General features: G+C 45.8%; 2 protein-coding genes across 3 annotated transcripts in view; one reads left to right on the top strand and one right to left on the bottom strand.

Moving 5' to 3' along the window:
• Positions 1–3,744: 3,744 nt before the first annotated feature.
• The window catches only part of LOC119434012 (pancreatic lipase-related protein 2-like), a 74,450-nt gene continuing 61,606 nt past the window's right edge, over positions 3,745–16,588 (bottom strand). Inside the window, 6 exon segments of the mRNA XM_037701308.2 lie at positions 3,745–4,038; positions 6,387–6,566; positions 8,557–8,677; positions 10,744–11,004; positions 14,321–14,417; positions 14,419–14,453. Coding sequence (XP_037557236.1) covers positions 3,951–4,038; positions 6,387–6,566; positions 8,557–8,677; positions 10,744–11,004; positions 14,321–14,417; positions 14,419–14,453 — 782 coding nt within the window. The 3' untranslated portion in view covers positions 3,745–3,950.
• The window catches only part of LOC119434109 (nucleoredoxin-like protein 2), a 150,519-nt gene continuing 137,978 nt past the window's right edge, over positions 4,048–16,588 (top strand). The window contains exons 1-2 of one of the 2 annotated variants that reach the window (XM_049658931.1): positions 4,048–4,549; positions 9,018–9,133. The gene's annotated coding sequence lies outside the window, so the exon portion shown is untranslated. The remainder of the gene's footprint in view (positions 4,550–9,017; positions 9,134–16,588) is intronic. The other variant, XM_037701426.2, reaches the window with a different exon arrangement.

Here is a 16,588-nt window from a genome sequence, read left to right as displayed (position 1 = left end):
GTTAATGTCGCGATCTTCCACTGTTTAGAATGCGGAGTGTTAGTTATCGCACAACCTGTGCACAAAGCGCGAAACTATAGCGATGGCATTGTTGGCACAACCTGCGCTCTGCGAATTCAGCATATCTCAACAGCTGGTGTGCTACGTACCAAGACACTGTATAGGCGACTCTGACATTATTATGTTTTCCTTTCCTTCTGGCCAGCAGTGAAAGTTCGTATCACGTTTGGGGGGGGTCTTATCCTATGTGCGTAATGAAATTCCATGCAACGCCTGTTTCACATGCGCTAGAGGGCGCTCAGTAGCAACTCATATAGTTTAGAGTGCTGGTGAAAAAAAGAAACAAAAGAAGGGCAGAGGTTGATACTACCAGATCCGTTACAGGCAAAGGTAGCGGTACAAAGTAGATAGAACAGTTTCGAGGAAGACAAAAAAAGATAAAGAGATGTATAAAAAAATGCTAGAATGGAAAGCTTGTAGAGCATACCTGATTAACTCAAGCAGGCTAGGTGCTTATTTGTCATCACCCTGTTTCAAAGAGGATGCCAATAAATCATCATCATCATACTCAAAAGCAACCCTCAGCTCCCGTTCCCAATATTCTGCGAGGTGAGCACAAAATTCGGGTTCCTTTTCTTTTTTTTCCTTGCGATTCTAAGCAGTACCTCGTTTAGACAGGAGCGGTCTCTTGTCTTCAAGTTGTGCCGCCGTATAGACTAAGTGGAAAGGAGGAACTGAAATGGGCGCCAACACTTATGCTTTCATCTCAGTAACTCAATCACAATTAGGGCCGCCTGGAGCATTGCGGTAACTTGTCGAGGAGGCCTGCACTTCGCCCTCTTCTTTAACAACGTCATGTAAAACGTAGAAACGTAAAGCAGATAAGCGGTGTTCTGTGAGATTGACACAATGAGCGCCATGGGAGGACAAACGCAGTCGAAGGTCGCCGATAAAAAGGTATAGTGTGATCAGATTAAAAAATTGAAAGGAATTAGAGGAGACCTAATTTTGAGATTGAGGATGAGAGAGATATTTTTTGTAGCCATCTGAAGACTTCAAATAGGAACTCTTTCTCTGAGCAAAAAGCGCTTGGACCCTGGCCATGCCCCAACAAACGCAGATTGGCTCTCAAGGATCAACGAGATTCTCGGGTAAACTGTCAATTGATGAATTCGTTATGAGCGGTAGTTAGAGGCCCTTTTTTAATTTTCTACATCTTCACATTACCTGAACATTCTCGTGCTTTTCTTGTAGTTTATATAACCTACTTTATTTTTGTTTGTTTTCTCAGTGATCCACGAACTTGCTTTGTTAATGTCTTGCCATTTTCTTACAGATTTTTGAAGGAGTTCTGCATTTCCATTATCTTACTTTTTCCCTATGATTTTAGGATAGCCGACCCTAACTGTGGCAAAATTTTCTTTCTTTCCCCCCTTTAATGAAAAAGAAGAGTCAGATGCCGCAATCCATGCGTAACTTCAGATCACAGGGTTTGAAGATGATTAATGTTTCATCTTTTTAGGACTGCGAGTTGTGCAAGTTAGTAACTCTTCAGCCTGCAACCCGGCACCACTTACAAGAGAGACGCGCCAGTGCGCATGGCTCAGGACACGTGTCCCATGCTCTCTTTGCTCGTCTCATTTGACACCGTTGCTGTATAGCCTCCTCAGTGGCGAATTATTTCTGTCCATGGAAAATTTAGTTTCACCACACTTGTTATATCTTCACAATCGTGTAAATCGGACAGCTGCAGCACGGATTAAAAAAAAAAAGAACCGCATATCCACGAAGTGAATGATGATGAGTGGGCGAAGCACAGGGGGATCATTCGGGTAACCGCGAATCCCCCCGTACATTGCCCACTCGAACATGCAAATGAGTGACAACACATGTGTACAGTATATACAATGTTGTTTTATTGGTCGTATATGGTATTGAGGTGCGGACTTCGCTTTCCCTTTATTAAGACCGCCTTGTGATCAGTGCAGCAGCACGGCGACGCCGGCAAGCGGACCCAGAGGCGGCGAGAGCGCGGGAAGCGGCGGCAAAACGCCGGAAGCGTTCTCTACCTGAGGTTGGTGGCGCCGATGCTCAGTTCAAGCGCGAGCTCTCAGCTCCGGGTCCGCTTGCCGGCGTTGCCGTACTGCTGCAGCTTTGCGAATCCTCAGCTCCGGGTCCGCTTGCCGACGTTGCCGTTTTGATGCAGCTTCCCGCACCCTACACTCTGAGAAGTATTCCGGGGAAAACAGGAGTAACTGCACAGTTAGTCCAAAAAAGGGCACTTTCGTCCCTCAAGGGAATAACTGCAGGAGTGTGGGTGGCGTGTGCAAATTTTGGAGAGTAAGTGTACGATCCCTGGTCCGAAAGAGAGCAACGGCGAGGACGAACCGCAACAGTTACTCCCCATGCACTCTGCTGTTTTCGTCCGTCTCGTGGAGTGATGCGGCGAGCGTGGTATTGTCTATATATCATGAATAGATGGACGTTCGTGTACTGTCTACTGAACTAGATGTAAAGCAGCGCTTTGCATCTTCGTGAGAAAATTGCCTGTAATTTAAAAGGTGGAATCTGAAGAGCCGTGCACTTCGTGTGCGGCTCTTCGATACACATTCGTGTGAACGATACACATTAAGCGCGCAAGTCATAGATGGATTGCCAGATTTTCTTGGCCAATAGTACCTAAGGAGTTCCTTTCGTTTCAAGGAGATTATAAACTTAACTGAAGCGATGTGTAGCTCAAAAGGGGCACGCTAAGCGATAGAGAAGTTGTCCTCTGTCGTCTTGCGTGCCCCTGTATCGTGCCTAGCATACTTGTAAGAAGCATTTTCAACCACTCGAAAAATAGGCCTGATGTACAACATCGAGAAAAAAAAACCAATGAAAGAAGAACTCGTTACGCGAAGACAAAGTGATGCCGAGTGGGAACACTCAGATGTATACTTTTATTTTGCTAAAACACTTTAAAGATATTACTCAAACTTGCAACGCCTGTCCATTCAGAAGTGTTTGAAGATGTATGCTAGGCTTTTTAAATATTATTATTTTTTTAATCAGAGCTCTCGTTTTCGATGCACTGTCTTGGCGCGCACAATTGTGTGCCCAGCGTCTGAAGCATATAAGGCCAAACTACACGGACGCGTGCCGGTGTGCGAAAGCTAGCGCCCACGCGTCTTGCGTCTCGCGAATAATGGCGGTTTGAACCTACAAGACGCTCGCCAGCGCGCGCCCGCTTGGCTCACATTTTCGCCTTGGCAGACATCGTTTCGTCTGGTGCCTCGTGTCAAACATACCCAAGTCAAGACAATCCATTAGTAGCCATCCCGTTGTTTGCTATGCGGACGCGTCTCGTTAGGCCTACGGGCGCCTGAATCGCAGAATGATCTCAGAAATTGGATGCGCTATATGCGCTCATAAGTAACGTTTCAGGTGAGTTTAGAGAAAGTGAAAGCTCATTCCGATAGTTACTGGCGATGAACGCGAGTGATAATGTAGCCATCACGAGAATTCGCGCTGAAGCGGGAGCGATGGGTGCCGCCATGTTGGGCGACGCTATTTCTTAGCGCGCGTATTTAAACATTAGATATCTGTGCTCGAGCCGCGCTTCGACTCATACGATCTGTCCTGCACCATCTGCGCATGCGTGAGGCGCGTGGGTGCGAGATTTCGCGCACCGGCACGCGTACGTGTAGTTTGGCCTATAAGAGTCAGCTTTGTACTTACGCTGCAAAAAGCGACTGGTGTCAAACCAATGCCATAGTAATCAGCGACAAACAGACGATGACTGCCTCGTTTATTGCCTGTCATCGAGCGGGAGATCCGTGGTAATGTAATGAGCGCTACAGTGATGGTTGAAATGGATGAACCAGGTGAACCGCCCTCCGACGACGAACAGCGAAGGGCAACAGGAGAAAAATGCGTCGACAATGGCGTTTCAATAAATTATCGGAATATCAGCACGGCGACAGGGCTGTTAGCGTCCCGGATGTCAGTCCACCCAGAGCTGTGGAGCAGAAAACCATCGTTCGTTCTGTTCTTTGCCTGTGAGAAAAAAATATATATAATCTGTTACTTTGGGCAAACACGTTTAGAGCAAGCGCACTTAATCTCGATCGCAGTCGTCAGCTGCCAGCGAAGCCCGCGCTGGGCTGCTGGTTTGATGACGGGGCAGATAACGACAAAGCGACGGAGAGCGACCACTGACCGCAAGCGTGCGATAAAAAAAAAACAGGCTGAGCATTATCGCGGTTGATCATGCGGTGGTTCTTTCGTTCTCTCCCGCTGTTCCCACACCACCCGGCAAAAAGATTCTGCTACCTGAACCACTACGAAATCGGGTCTGCACTGATGTGGCTCCAGTTTCTACCCGCCGATGGTCGGCAACTTTTGAACATTATGCCGTACGGCGTCGCTCGCAAAGAAAGGACAGCGCATGCGCCAAAGGGGCGACCTAGGCGGCGTCGGAAGCCATTGCACGCTTTATGTGACACTTCATTTTCGTTGAACGCCACACCCGTGCTGCTGTCAAGAGGAAGGGAATCTGGTCCATTTGGTAAGTGACGGAATTCAATTATTAAGCTAGTAAATAAGGAACACAGCAGTAAGGATGAGTGGACTGGAGAATGATTTGTATGTTTTGTTCTGTCTTCCAGCCTCTACTTTACCACTTCAGCAGTTGAATCCGCAGTAAACAGTTCCTCTAGGACACTGGCAATATTTTCCGCTAATTCAGCACGAAAGGCGGATTTGGTGGTGGGTATGCTTAGCACTGTGCTTTGAATGAACGACTCGCCTGTTTACCGACCTTGGTTGCTTAGTGGCTTTGGCATTGCGCTGCGAAGTGCAGGGGGTCTCGGCAGCAAATCATAGCTGCGGCAGCAGCATTTTGATGGGGGTGAAATGCAAAAACGCCCGTCTACCGTGCATTGGGTGAACGTTAAAGAACCCCAGGTGGTCAAAATTAATCCGGAGTCCGTCACCACGGCGTGCCTCAAAATCAGATCATGGTCTTGGCACGTAAAATCTCAGAATTTAATTAATTCAGTTACTCCTCCGTTTCTTTGAGAATAATTCATAAGTTGACGGGGTCTGCTCCTACAGGCGGACTGAAAACGTCATTTCCCATGTAAAAAAAAAAAAAAAGGAAAACGTAGGCGGCATTTTGCTGTAGATAGACGAAATGCTCACCACGAATATGACGGCCCGCAGAGCGTTACTAAGCATGACGGCGCCACAGTTCCTTCCGAAGATAGATTTCAGCTTTTTTAAATTTAATTTTGTTCGTGCGGCATCTGCTCAGACAGCCTGTGCTGCTTTTACGCGAGATGAAATAAGTAAGTGTACTAAACGCAAGGATATTAAAGGTCGTGTGGGGAAATTTAACTTCTCCGCGATAAAATAGGTACGCGAAGGCACCATCGTGGAATTAACAATGAGAAGCCGTTTATACCACGCTCTTTATCGATGCAACATTCGGTGCGAAGCGCGGCCCAGGGACTGATTTTCGCGGGAATTTCTTTTCCATTCCCTTTGTTCCTTGTGATTTGCTCGCTGGAAGTCGCGTGTCCGCTTAGGCCACGAGTGGCTACTGGGCGAGACGGATGTTAAACAATTAAGACTCGGATGAAGAGATTCAATAGACAGCTTGCGCGCGACATATTAGCGCGCTGGTCCTCAAGCATGGCGGCTAGGATACGGCGGTGTATCATATTCTCTGCCACGGGCAACCTGTTTCAATATCATGGAGACGTGGCGCGAACGCTGCTGGCGTCTTTGCCAGAACCACGCCAGAACCGAAAGAACCACTACGCCAGATGCCAGCAGACGTATATTCTCAGCGTGTTCGTGCTCCAACGCGGCGGCTAGAATGACGTCAGTGCAAGCCATCTGCGGAAAAATTCGGGCCAACCATATTTTGTCAAGGCCCATTTCATTTACCATTCTTTGTGTCACTGATTGAGACCGGTGATGATAAATGAATTAAACGGGGCAAAAGTGTCCGTACAAAATATGATGCCAGGGCCCGTACTTTAAGGTACATGTACATTAAATTTTTGTATTCTTCTTGACACCCGTTTGTGTCAAGTAGTCGATCCCAGCAATAATGGCACATTCGGGCAAACAGCGAAAAGCGAGGTGAGCGGAAAGTGAAGTGTCTAAAAAAGAAATCCGGTAGAACCCATCTCACGATAACTTCCGTGTCTGCCGCGTAGCGACACACCACATTGCCATCGCCGAAACAAGTCATGCATGAGCCGTGCACTGCAGCAACAGAATCAGTGCTGAAGCCCAGTCACGATCACTATATATTCTAGACTAGTAGGTTACTCAGCCGAATACCACGACAGGCTTGGCACAGTTTGATAAACGGATGAGTTCGCAATACTCACTGCCTGCTCGTTGGCCTGTTCATGGGCATGATTTTTACTTTCCACAGCTGCATCTTAGCTGAAAAAACGTTGAGGAAGCTGTTGCTCTTGTACGTTATGAATGCTTTCTTGATGTCTCCGACGTGTACCGGCGTCTTAGCAACAAAGCTGTACTTAGCCTTCGGGTACAGCGTGGCAGTGCTGAAAAAAGAAAAAAAATTCAGCCGAGAAGTTAGCCGTAGACACATAGATATTATTAGCTCGTTCGTTCGACGTCTGTGGTCAACTGTGATATCGTTATCGATAGTTATCTTTAAGTAAGATAGCCTGAGCCAGATAGCTAATATAAATTCTTGAGCTGAATAACTAGAAGATGTGGACATTTCTCTCCCGAGAAATTGGAAATCGTGATTTTTCTAATTAACATAATTAACAAAAGTGTGAAACAGAGTGTAGCAAACGTCTGTGAGAACACCTGTATATATTGTAGTCCTTGAGCGACTTGAGTCCTTGACATAACTTATCGGAAATGACTTTATGACGTGCACGTGTTTGTAGAGTTCGATGTATACATAGCAAGAAGTTTCTGGACGGATCCTACGAATCCATAGACGTGACTGGACTTCATGCTGCCAATATTTAAGTGCAGTTGCTTATAAGTGTGTCAGATTTAAGAAACACTTGATGTATTTGAAAGAAGTGAACCGAGGGTATTTTCTACTTTCCAATTTCAACCACACTTAATTTCCCCGATGCTTTCCTTGGCTTCATTGTCTGTTGGTTCTGTGTGATATATTTGAGTCTCACTAAAGTAGGAAACCGGACGAATTGGTGAGCGCTCATTAAAACTCGGCAGTGCTACAGAAAACGTAAGACAAGAAAACCAGGACAACTGCTGACAATCTCAATTAACCACCTTATTCGAAATGCGGGAACAGGCAAAAAAAAAAAGAAAAAAAAATGAGAAGTAACTTGTCATCAGAAAGGCCAGTGCGCTTCACAAACATATGACCCTGTACGCATGCTGGCAAGACTAAACTAGTTTTTCACCCAGAGCGAGAAAAAAAAATAATGTAGTAGTTGGTTGACGCTGGAAAGAGAGAGAAAAAAAGAAAGCGTTATTGCCAGCCGTCTATTACTCTGATCGATAAAGAGTACCATTTATCTCTCACCAGCACATGTAGTGTACCACGGGCCTAATCTTTGTGCACCGCAGCCGCGTTCTTCGGGGTTTCTTGCATTTTCCTTATTTAGATTTTTGTCTAGCTGTATATATGATTCCCAAACATTTTTCACTCTTTTCTTTGCGCGATCCATAACTTGTTCTCGAGCTTCCTTGTGGACCATTAGAGTTAAAGGATTGGTGCGAAGGGACCGGAAGCCCAGTCGGAGACGGCGGGGAATGAGGTGGGGTGATGAAATTAGGAACTTTGTGGGCGCAAGTTGGAATCAGCTCGCGCAAGACAGGGATAATTAGAGATCGTTGGGAGAGGCTTTCGTCCTGCAGTGGACATAAATACAGGCTGACAATGGTGATGATATTTATGATGATCGCAACTTTGGAACAAAAATGACTCGTTGACGAGTGTCGGCGCTTGACAATTTCATCCCGTCTTATGCCCGCGTCTTCGAAGCTGCATCACCAGCAGGAAACTTGATAGAAATTACGTCTATACGCACTGGCCCGGGGGATAAGCAGCTGATGCCTTCACTGACGTACGAGTAACGCGTTTGAAAAGTATTGGCATTATGTTTCTGATGTCTTCTTTTTTTGTGCGTGTTCAGTGATTTTCCAGACCCCCTAAAAATATGAAATAGTGGCAAGCACCAGAGTGGCATAAATTTGCTGTAATGCTTTTTCAACGGCCCATTTTCAGTTCATGTACCCGGGAGCTGCATTCGTCATGACGCCATAATGCTTCGCTCGATCCGCTCGCTCTAACATTAGTATAATAATAAATTGTCCTATGAGGTTTTCCCCAGCCCCGTACTTCATAAATGTCACCTATTTACGCACAGGAAGTGTGCGGTTGCGTTTGTGCGGCTTCGAAAACATGTGTCGGTACTCCGTTAAAGTTTTGCTGTCCTCTGTTTGGGCAGTAGATTGGACAGTAGATTCGGCATGCTCTAACCGTTCAGCAGAGTAAAAGTGCTAATCAGTAATTGCGATGTGGTAATTATTAAAACGTACCCTCTGTTGACTTTCATATCGCAACTGTCTCTCGTTCCTTCGAGCTTAAGAATCAAGTCACCACTTGCAGCGGAAGCGCCCGGATTGTTGAACATCTCGACGTTCACCAGGTAGTGGAATACTGCGAAAAGTAGGAGAACCAGGGTTACTGTTCAGAACAGTTGTCAAATTTCGCCGCGTGCCTAAGTGGCTATGCCGTTACGCTGCTGAGAACGTCGTGACGGGTTCGATTCCCTGACCACGGCGACTTCATTGCGATGGGGACGGAATGCGAAAACGCTGATTCACTTAGATTTAGGAGCATGTTAAAGAACCCCAGGCGGGCAAATTATTCTAGAACCCTCCACTGCGGCGTCCCTCATAGCCTCGACTGCGGAGGTTCGCGGGACGTTGAACCGCGCAATCTTTAACTTCCGCCATTTCTTTCGTATTCCAACATGTCTGCCTCTTGAGCCAATCAGGGAGGACGCAGCCGCATTGTGAACCAATCAGAGCTTACAAGATGGCGAATTGGACAATATGGCGTAATTTGACAATGTCCAGAACAGCAACCCCAAGTGAAGAGGTGAGATACTTTGTGCGTCGCTGCGATCATTCGTTATTTAGGAAAATAGAAGCCCTAGGATGACCTCATTATGTGGTCACCTCGCACATTAGTTTCTAGGACTGGCGCATTATAGCGATTTTTTTTATTTAGATGTAGAAGGATTAGAAGGTAGGCTACGCCAGAGCCTGCTGTCCCGAAATTCCAGATTCGTTACGCAAGAAAAAATAAAAATAATAAAATGAAAGACGAGAACTCCAAAAAACAATATACACACAGGAACACAAGCGCAGAAGATTGTGTCGTCTACGGGCCCCAGCACCAAAAGCACAGTCCAGTAGCTATAGGAGGGTCACAGGAGTGAATGAGTCCACTTAAGTTTCTTGAAATAAACATTTAAGGACTATAGCGATTGTTCTGCGAGATTCTGAAAAAAAAAAACACGACAAACCATGCTATGGAAAGGCAACAACCGAACATCATGATACAATCATGAAAGTGCATGGAAAGATTATCACTAAACATTTCATGGTTTGATAGAAAGCACAAAGTTCGTTATACTTGCTTTATTGTAAGATGGCACAAGCAATGCGGACGACTAAAATACTCTCGTTTTATTGTAGATGTGTGTTAAACAGCCTTATATATATATATATATATATATATATATATATATATATATATACTGTGCAGGTGTCGCGCGTGAGACCCAGTGTTATCTATTACCTATGAACATATCTGTGAAAACATGTACAAGTAAAAGACGTGAAGGAGAGAGAGGTTGCGTGACGAGCCTTTAGTGAACAAAGTGAATTGTCCCTTATTTATAATGGTGCCATGGAAGTTGTTCTGATGCTCTTTTAATACAAATAAAACAAAAATGGATGAAGTATGGCATGGAAACTTGTCTTTCTAGTTCAATGGCTACTAAAAACAACAATAAACCAGTCGAGGCTGCCAAATTTTTGTTTCAAAAACTCTAATTGGACTTATCCGGCGGCAAAGCGGGGCAGGCCGAGGTCAAAAGTTTCTGCCTTGAATGTCGTGCGCACACGCAGTGTCGGTATACGTCAGCGTGATATCATGGATTTTCAATCTATTTTTGCGTATTGGGGCGGTTCTTGCGCACAGAAAGTTATCAAAATTTGCTACGTGTGGGTTTCCTTACAATGTAGAGTTACCAGGTGTGTCATGTATTTTGACAGTTAGATGCTGACAAAATACATGGAGTTACGGTGATATTTTGGCATCCGCGGGCGTAGAACCTAAACATAGCGTCACTACTTGTGTTTCGTTGTGGTTTAGTTTCTGGACTGCAAAGCCTCCTTTCATGCTACGAGTGACGTCATTGCTGTTCCAGAAACACAATTTTTCGATACGTCCGCGCTTCATATTTTGCCTAGTGCCCCTTAAAAGAATTAGGAGTTAAGCCTAACTGGAGCATAAGATGGCGTCGCTATACCTGTGCTTTGTTATTACTCCTCTTTCTGTACCACGAAACCTCCTCTAGCGGTAACCGTTTTGTTGCTCTGAAAGCGAGAAACATAATCTATTGATTAGGCTTCAAGGAACATACTTACAGTCTCCTCTCAAAGGATGAGAGTTAGGCCTAATTAGGCATGCTCTCTTCCGCATGTGCTCACCGCAGAACGGTGGCTCCCTGTTCGTCCCGATGAACATGCGCACCGAGTGGCTGTCGTTCTTGAAGCGCGTCCAGCCGTCCGCGTGCATGCCCATGCGCGCGCACTTGGAGCCGTCGCGGCCGCAGTCCGAGCAGCGACCCTTCTCGAACATCTCGTACGAGGAGCAGGCGAACGCAAGCGACGGGCACTGCACGTCGGTGATGGTCTCGATGACGTAGTCGATTGCCCTCTGGTGGTGGCAGATGCCGATGGCGCGGGCCCCTGCGTAGAGCGGAACGCTTTTGTCAACGTGGCCGTGCAGTGCCGCATATTGTAAGCCTGTTTGCACTTACTGATTTCGCTCAGTCGTTTCAATAATTCTATAGTCCCTTACCACCCATATTCTAGAACGTTCTTCCACTCAGCCCTCCACCTAGATTTGTCACCACGGGGCGGAAACAAATCGTCACCTAGCCTTCTTAATTTAATAAGGTTTTACTACATATTTTGCTATCTAGTCTTTTGCCTATCTGATCTAGATCCTAACTTTAGTATTTAAAACCTCTATCACTCTATATATTGTATCATTACCCACCCTTGCAATAGACTCCAGTCCTATCATTCTCTTCCCTGCTTTTTTTCACCAACACTCTAATCGTCTCTTACTTATCTCGACTACTGACTAGTTAATCCTTCCATCTTCTTTGAGTCCCAATGCTTCAGGAAGGGGGCTACAAGGAAGTGGTTGACAGCGCCGCTTCTCGAAAGAAGTGGTCACTGTAATTCATTCTTGAGAACTGGAGAAATGTACGGAGAACTGTACTCTTGAAAACTGTAGTGTATTCTTCAGTGGAGGGGCGGCGCTGTGCTCAACACAGTGGAGCGGAGGAGGAGTTTCGGGTCGAGGATGGCATAGGAATACGGTTCTTAGAATGGCAGAATGTTGAGAAAGTTGGTAGGGATCCTGTTACTGAAATGCAGGCGTGCTAACAGGGACACGGAGAAGCAACGACGTTTGTGCTGTTCTTTGATTCTTGTGTCCTTGTTTGCACGCCTGCCTATCAGTAAGGTGAATCTCGTCTCTATAGTCGTGGTCACGGAAGTAGAGAGAAAGCAGCGCTGACTTGTCTATCTCGCAATGCTTATGGTGCGACCAACTAATGTCTGGGCGCCGTGCCGCGTCCAACTTTCCGCAATCCCCAGACTTCTTAAGCATCCTCGGAGACATTGGCTTAGTTCGTGTCCAGTATATTAAACCAGAATGAATAAGATTACAAAAATATTATTTTTGTAACCAACGCGCATGGCCATGGACAGAGCTAAGCAAACGTTGATACAGGCGTGCTTACTACTATACTTCAAAATGTCCTGCCATTTTCGCGATCTTCCTAAACGGTATGGCGTCAGCATATTTTAGTTGCCCACTCGAAATTCCTGGTTATTTATGTCTTGCAAGTAACAAGAAAAGATGATGACTGATTTAAGAAATTGGTGCGTAAGTTTATTGACTTGTAAATAGCTTGACTTGTTTTGTACGCGCTATTTTGGGATGTCAGATTTATCGATGATTTCGTGCATTTTAGACAAGAAATGCATGTATATGAAGTTGTTTATTTGAAAATATTATCCACCTGCTGCCTGGCCAGTCAATTGACAAGCACAATATGCTTAGGCAGGTCAGAATTTGTGTATGTATATGCTAGCTGTACTGACAAATCAACTTTGATGTGAAAAAAAAATGCCGCAGCGCCTACAGGCCAGCGCTGGTTCGCCATAGCTGTTAGCGATACGCGTATACGTGCCGCTGTAGGACCAGGAAGCAAGAAAAGATCATCAGCCCTTACCCTGTCGAGAAAAGGGGGGTAAGCGAAGCTTGTTGTGTGTGTATCTGACCTTCCTGGTAATTTTCTTTCTTTTTTTCTCTCTCTCTCTCTCTTTGTCCCTAGTATGTGCCAATGAGCTTGGACCCTTGCTGCACTACCACCAGGATCGGCCCACTTTTCAGGGTGACACCACCACCACCGCCGACACTTGTGAGCCTATAAAGCTTCGCTTAAAAGCGAATGGCTCGGGAGAACGAGCGGTGCCCATCGGCCAGTCAGACCGCGCCGGCATAGCGATACACGTTGGTGGTAGCGTAAAACTCACGTCATCGAAGTGCACCAGCACGTTACAAGAAGGCCTCTTAGGCCCAATGCTGCACCGAGAGCTCTTGCACCGAGATTTCCAAAAAGAAAAAAAAAAAAAAAAAAGCCGTCGGTGGGGAGACTACATGCGCACGTGACTCTGTCTTCGTCGAGTGCGTGCGTAGATTCCCTAGGCGCATGCCCCAATGATGCCAGGATTACTAAGTTTGAACTCTACCAGTGTTGGTCCATACAGCTTGAATCAGCAGGTCGCAACTGCACCTTATCAGGCGAGCTAGCATGCCTAAATATCTTGTTTTGTTGTCGCAGTTTTTCGAGCTTGTTTGCGTTTCCGCCATTCCGCTAACAACAAGAGCTAATGGAACAATTGCTTCTTGCAGTGATGACCGTCCTCCCGTGATCAAATTTTCAGAGGGGCTCGACTAACGCATTCATCCTAAGCGTGTAACTAATAAAAGGCGAGGAGGACGACACAAGGACAGTTGTAGTTTTTTTTTTTCCGAGCGCGAGACAGCGTTCTATTCAAAGAAGAGTACCAAATTTCGGGGCATTCTCTCAGTGTGTTTACCAAATCCAGAAATTTAAGAAAGTCTGTGAAAATACATTTTATTTTGACTTCAGGTGAACCAGATTTCTGAATAGAATATTTGCATGAGGTATTTCAATTTCTTTATTTTAATGATACGCGCCAGTTATTGACGCTTGCTTGTTCTGGGAGCGCTATCTGCTCGTTGACTCGAATTGATGCTGTCCACCTTGGCCAGTGGAACCGGTAATTTCTTCCTGTATGCCAGCCTTCCACTCCCCCCAACTCCCCCCAAGTAAATAGAAGCCGGAACAGTAAGAAGCATCGTTATCGAGTTCGTTTAGGTGGCTCAGTGACCATGCTCTCTACAAAAATTATTTTTGGCTACGGAAGATCCTTCATGGTGTTTGCGCACAACCCATAGGGACTGTATACATAGGTTTATTTCTGTGTGTGTATGTGAAATGTACAGTCGCGTTCAGTGTGAGCCTCAACAGTATGCCTTTCGTCGAAGGAGCTCAAAGACGATAAGGCGATGCCAACGTACAAATAATTTGAGAAGTAAACACAGTCCTAATTACCAGTAATTATTAAAGTAATGTTTCGTATGTTGGCGCCGCCATGCAGTTTGCGAATGTACATTGAGGAAGAACCGCTGCCCACAGGTTCTGTACATGGACTTAGTGAAGCAGGACTTTATGCAGCCTTCTTAGTGTTCGCGTAACGGACAACAGAGTCCCGTGATTTCATTGTCCGGTTGGGCGCCTATATCGTTGTGCGTTGCTCTTGCGGAGGGCTTTATTTCTTCCAATATTCCCTGCAGAATTCACAGAAATTGGGGCTATACGCACGAATTGGCTAACTTCGCAGCCCCATACGACTCCAGAGCGGAACCTATCGGGTTATATTAGGAGGCAGGGCTCACCATTGACCAGACCTTCGGTGACGAACTTGAACACCCTCGTGCTGAGCTCGCATCCGGGCATCTTGATACCTCCGTTGGGGTAGAAGTCCACGTGTCCCCGCGGGATCGTACATTCCGAGCCCTTCTCCTTTCACTGGTGAGAGGAAGAAACGGTGCGTCACGTGGTGGCACAGTTGATAAGATAAAGTGAGAAAGAGAGATGGAAGAGGCAGGGAGCTCAACCGAATGCACTTCCAGTTTGCTGCCCAACACAGTAGCAAGAGGGTCAAAAAATCGATAGAAATAAAAACACTAACTGCTCACCGGCCCGCAACACACTAAACAGGTGGTGTACGGGACTATATTATTTAGCTACTATGCCAGTAAACCCGCTAAGTAACAAAAAAGAAAAGTCACTGTAAGTCAGGTATTTCAGTGCAAAGACCCTTTTGCCACAGATGTGCATATACATATTGCATATTATTGGCTCGTAAACACTGTACTAATTATAAACTCGGAACCTCAGAAGTCGGCCACCTCCCTCCACTCGCCGCGGCAGCTTAGCGGCTCCGGCGCTGTTCTGCTGAGCTCGAGGTCGCGGGTTCGAATCCGATAGCGGCGACCGACATGTCGAAGCGGGGCGAAATGCAACAAAATGGCTCATATGCATCGATTTAGGTGCACGTTGAAGAAGCCCAGGTTATTGAAATTAATCGTGAGTACCCCGCTGCGTTATGTGTAATAATCAAATCGTAGCTTTGGCACGTAAAACCCCAGAACATTTAGAAACTTTCCTTTGGGTTCCTCACCCTTTCCCGACAAAACCTGAGAGCTGAGAGGCATATCGCTCTGAAACACACGCCTCTTCTACACGTATAGTGCTCGTCAATATTGCAAAACTGTTTGAGTAGACGCCTTCATTTCCACTTGTCGATAAGGTACTTTGTCCTGTCTGTCGAGGGCAGCGGCCTTGTTATCACTGATACGAATACTGTTGCCTATAGTATAGATAGCAACTTCAGGGGAGGCAATTACAACTAAATTTGGGAACGATGGGCCGCGCCGTAGCATTGCGTCAATCGGTAAAGGGAAAGCGAACGACACGATATCTCACGCGCAAGAGAGTTGTGAGAGGCATGGGCGTCGGAGCGTTACACTTGGTTTTCACCAACGCAAAGCAGGATTACGCAAGGCTCAGAGTGTTACACTGATTATACGTCGGGTTTCAGGTACAATAGGTGGGGTCATGGGTGGCGCCGCGTGACCCCTTATCACAAGATAATCTCTAAGGTTGCGCTGTGTTCAAACGAGCGCAAGAACTTGATAACACTGTGCCGTACAACTTTACAGTGCACGGAGACTGTATTGCTGCACTACTGAGGTCCGACGGCTGCGATGTATAGCTTAAATGTAATAAACGACGTGAGCTGACTCATTTGTCAGGCTCATTGTTTGCCCTTCCACGCCGAGTGAAATACAGTGTGTGACAGCTTTTTTCATATTTATTTATTGGTTAAGAAGTTTTAGTGAGTAAGAGTATGCATACTATACACCATGCAATTTCTCAGTGAACGCGCTTATGGTAAAGAAATAATTACCTGCGCTTGTGTAATTAAACATTGAAATGAGGGCCTCTGTTGCAACGCATTGCAGGAGGCCGACGCGGGAGGCTGCACTAATTCGCGCGATTTTTCAAGAACCCCATTGGTTGTTTTGCTCAAGCCTCCTTCTCATACAGAACGTGGGCCCTAAAACCAGTAGTTAAAAGTAAATAATGAATTTCAGGATGCACTGAGACAACTACTCGCTAATATTGTGCCGCAACAATCAAGGAACGAGTGATGAAGAAACTCGCAGCGCTAATTTGTTGCAAATATATATATTTGCAGGGTGTCCCACGTAACATGCGCCAACAATATCAAATATGCGAGTGCCACGTAGCTAGACAAAACCAAAGCAATGTTGTTGCCGTCGCTATGAGCAAATCAGTCAGACTATTTTTTTGTATTTGGTCTAATACGTATTAAATAAAATTGTAGGCCTTCATGACAACTAAACTTTATTGTGTTAACAATAACGTTTTTCATCCATCATGAAAAATTCGCGACCCATCTTTCTACATAAAAGTTTTTTCCAAGCCTGAGAGGACCCGCAGAGCAGGCGAAAAATGTCGCAATTTTTCATGTTTTACGGAATTTATTTACGCTTGCAAGAATCTCTCACATTCTCGCCCAACCTTACGTATGTCGAGGACAAAACGGGCGCCGTCAGTTGGACGACGTCCACGAA

The sequence above is a fragment of the Dermacentor silvarum genome, chromosome 11, assembly GCF_013339745.2.
Source record: "Dermacentor silvarum isolate Dsil-2018 chromosome 11, BIME_Dsil_1.4, whole genome shotgun sequence".
In the NCBI taxonomy this organism is placed as follows: domain Eukaryota; kingdom Metazoa; phylum Arthropoda; class Arachnida; order Ixodida; family Ixodidae; genus Dermacentor; species Dermacentor silvarum.
Note: the sequence above shows the minus strand (reverse complement) of the source record. Positions and strands in the feature narration are given on the sequence as shown.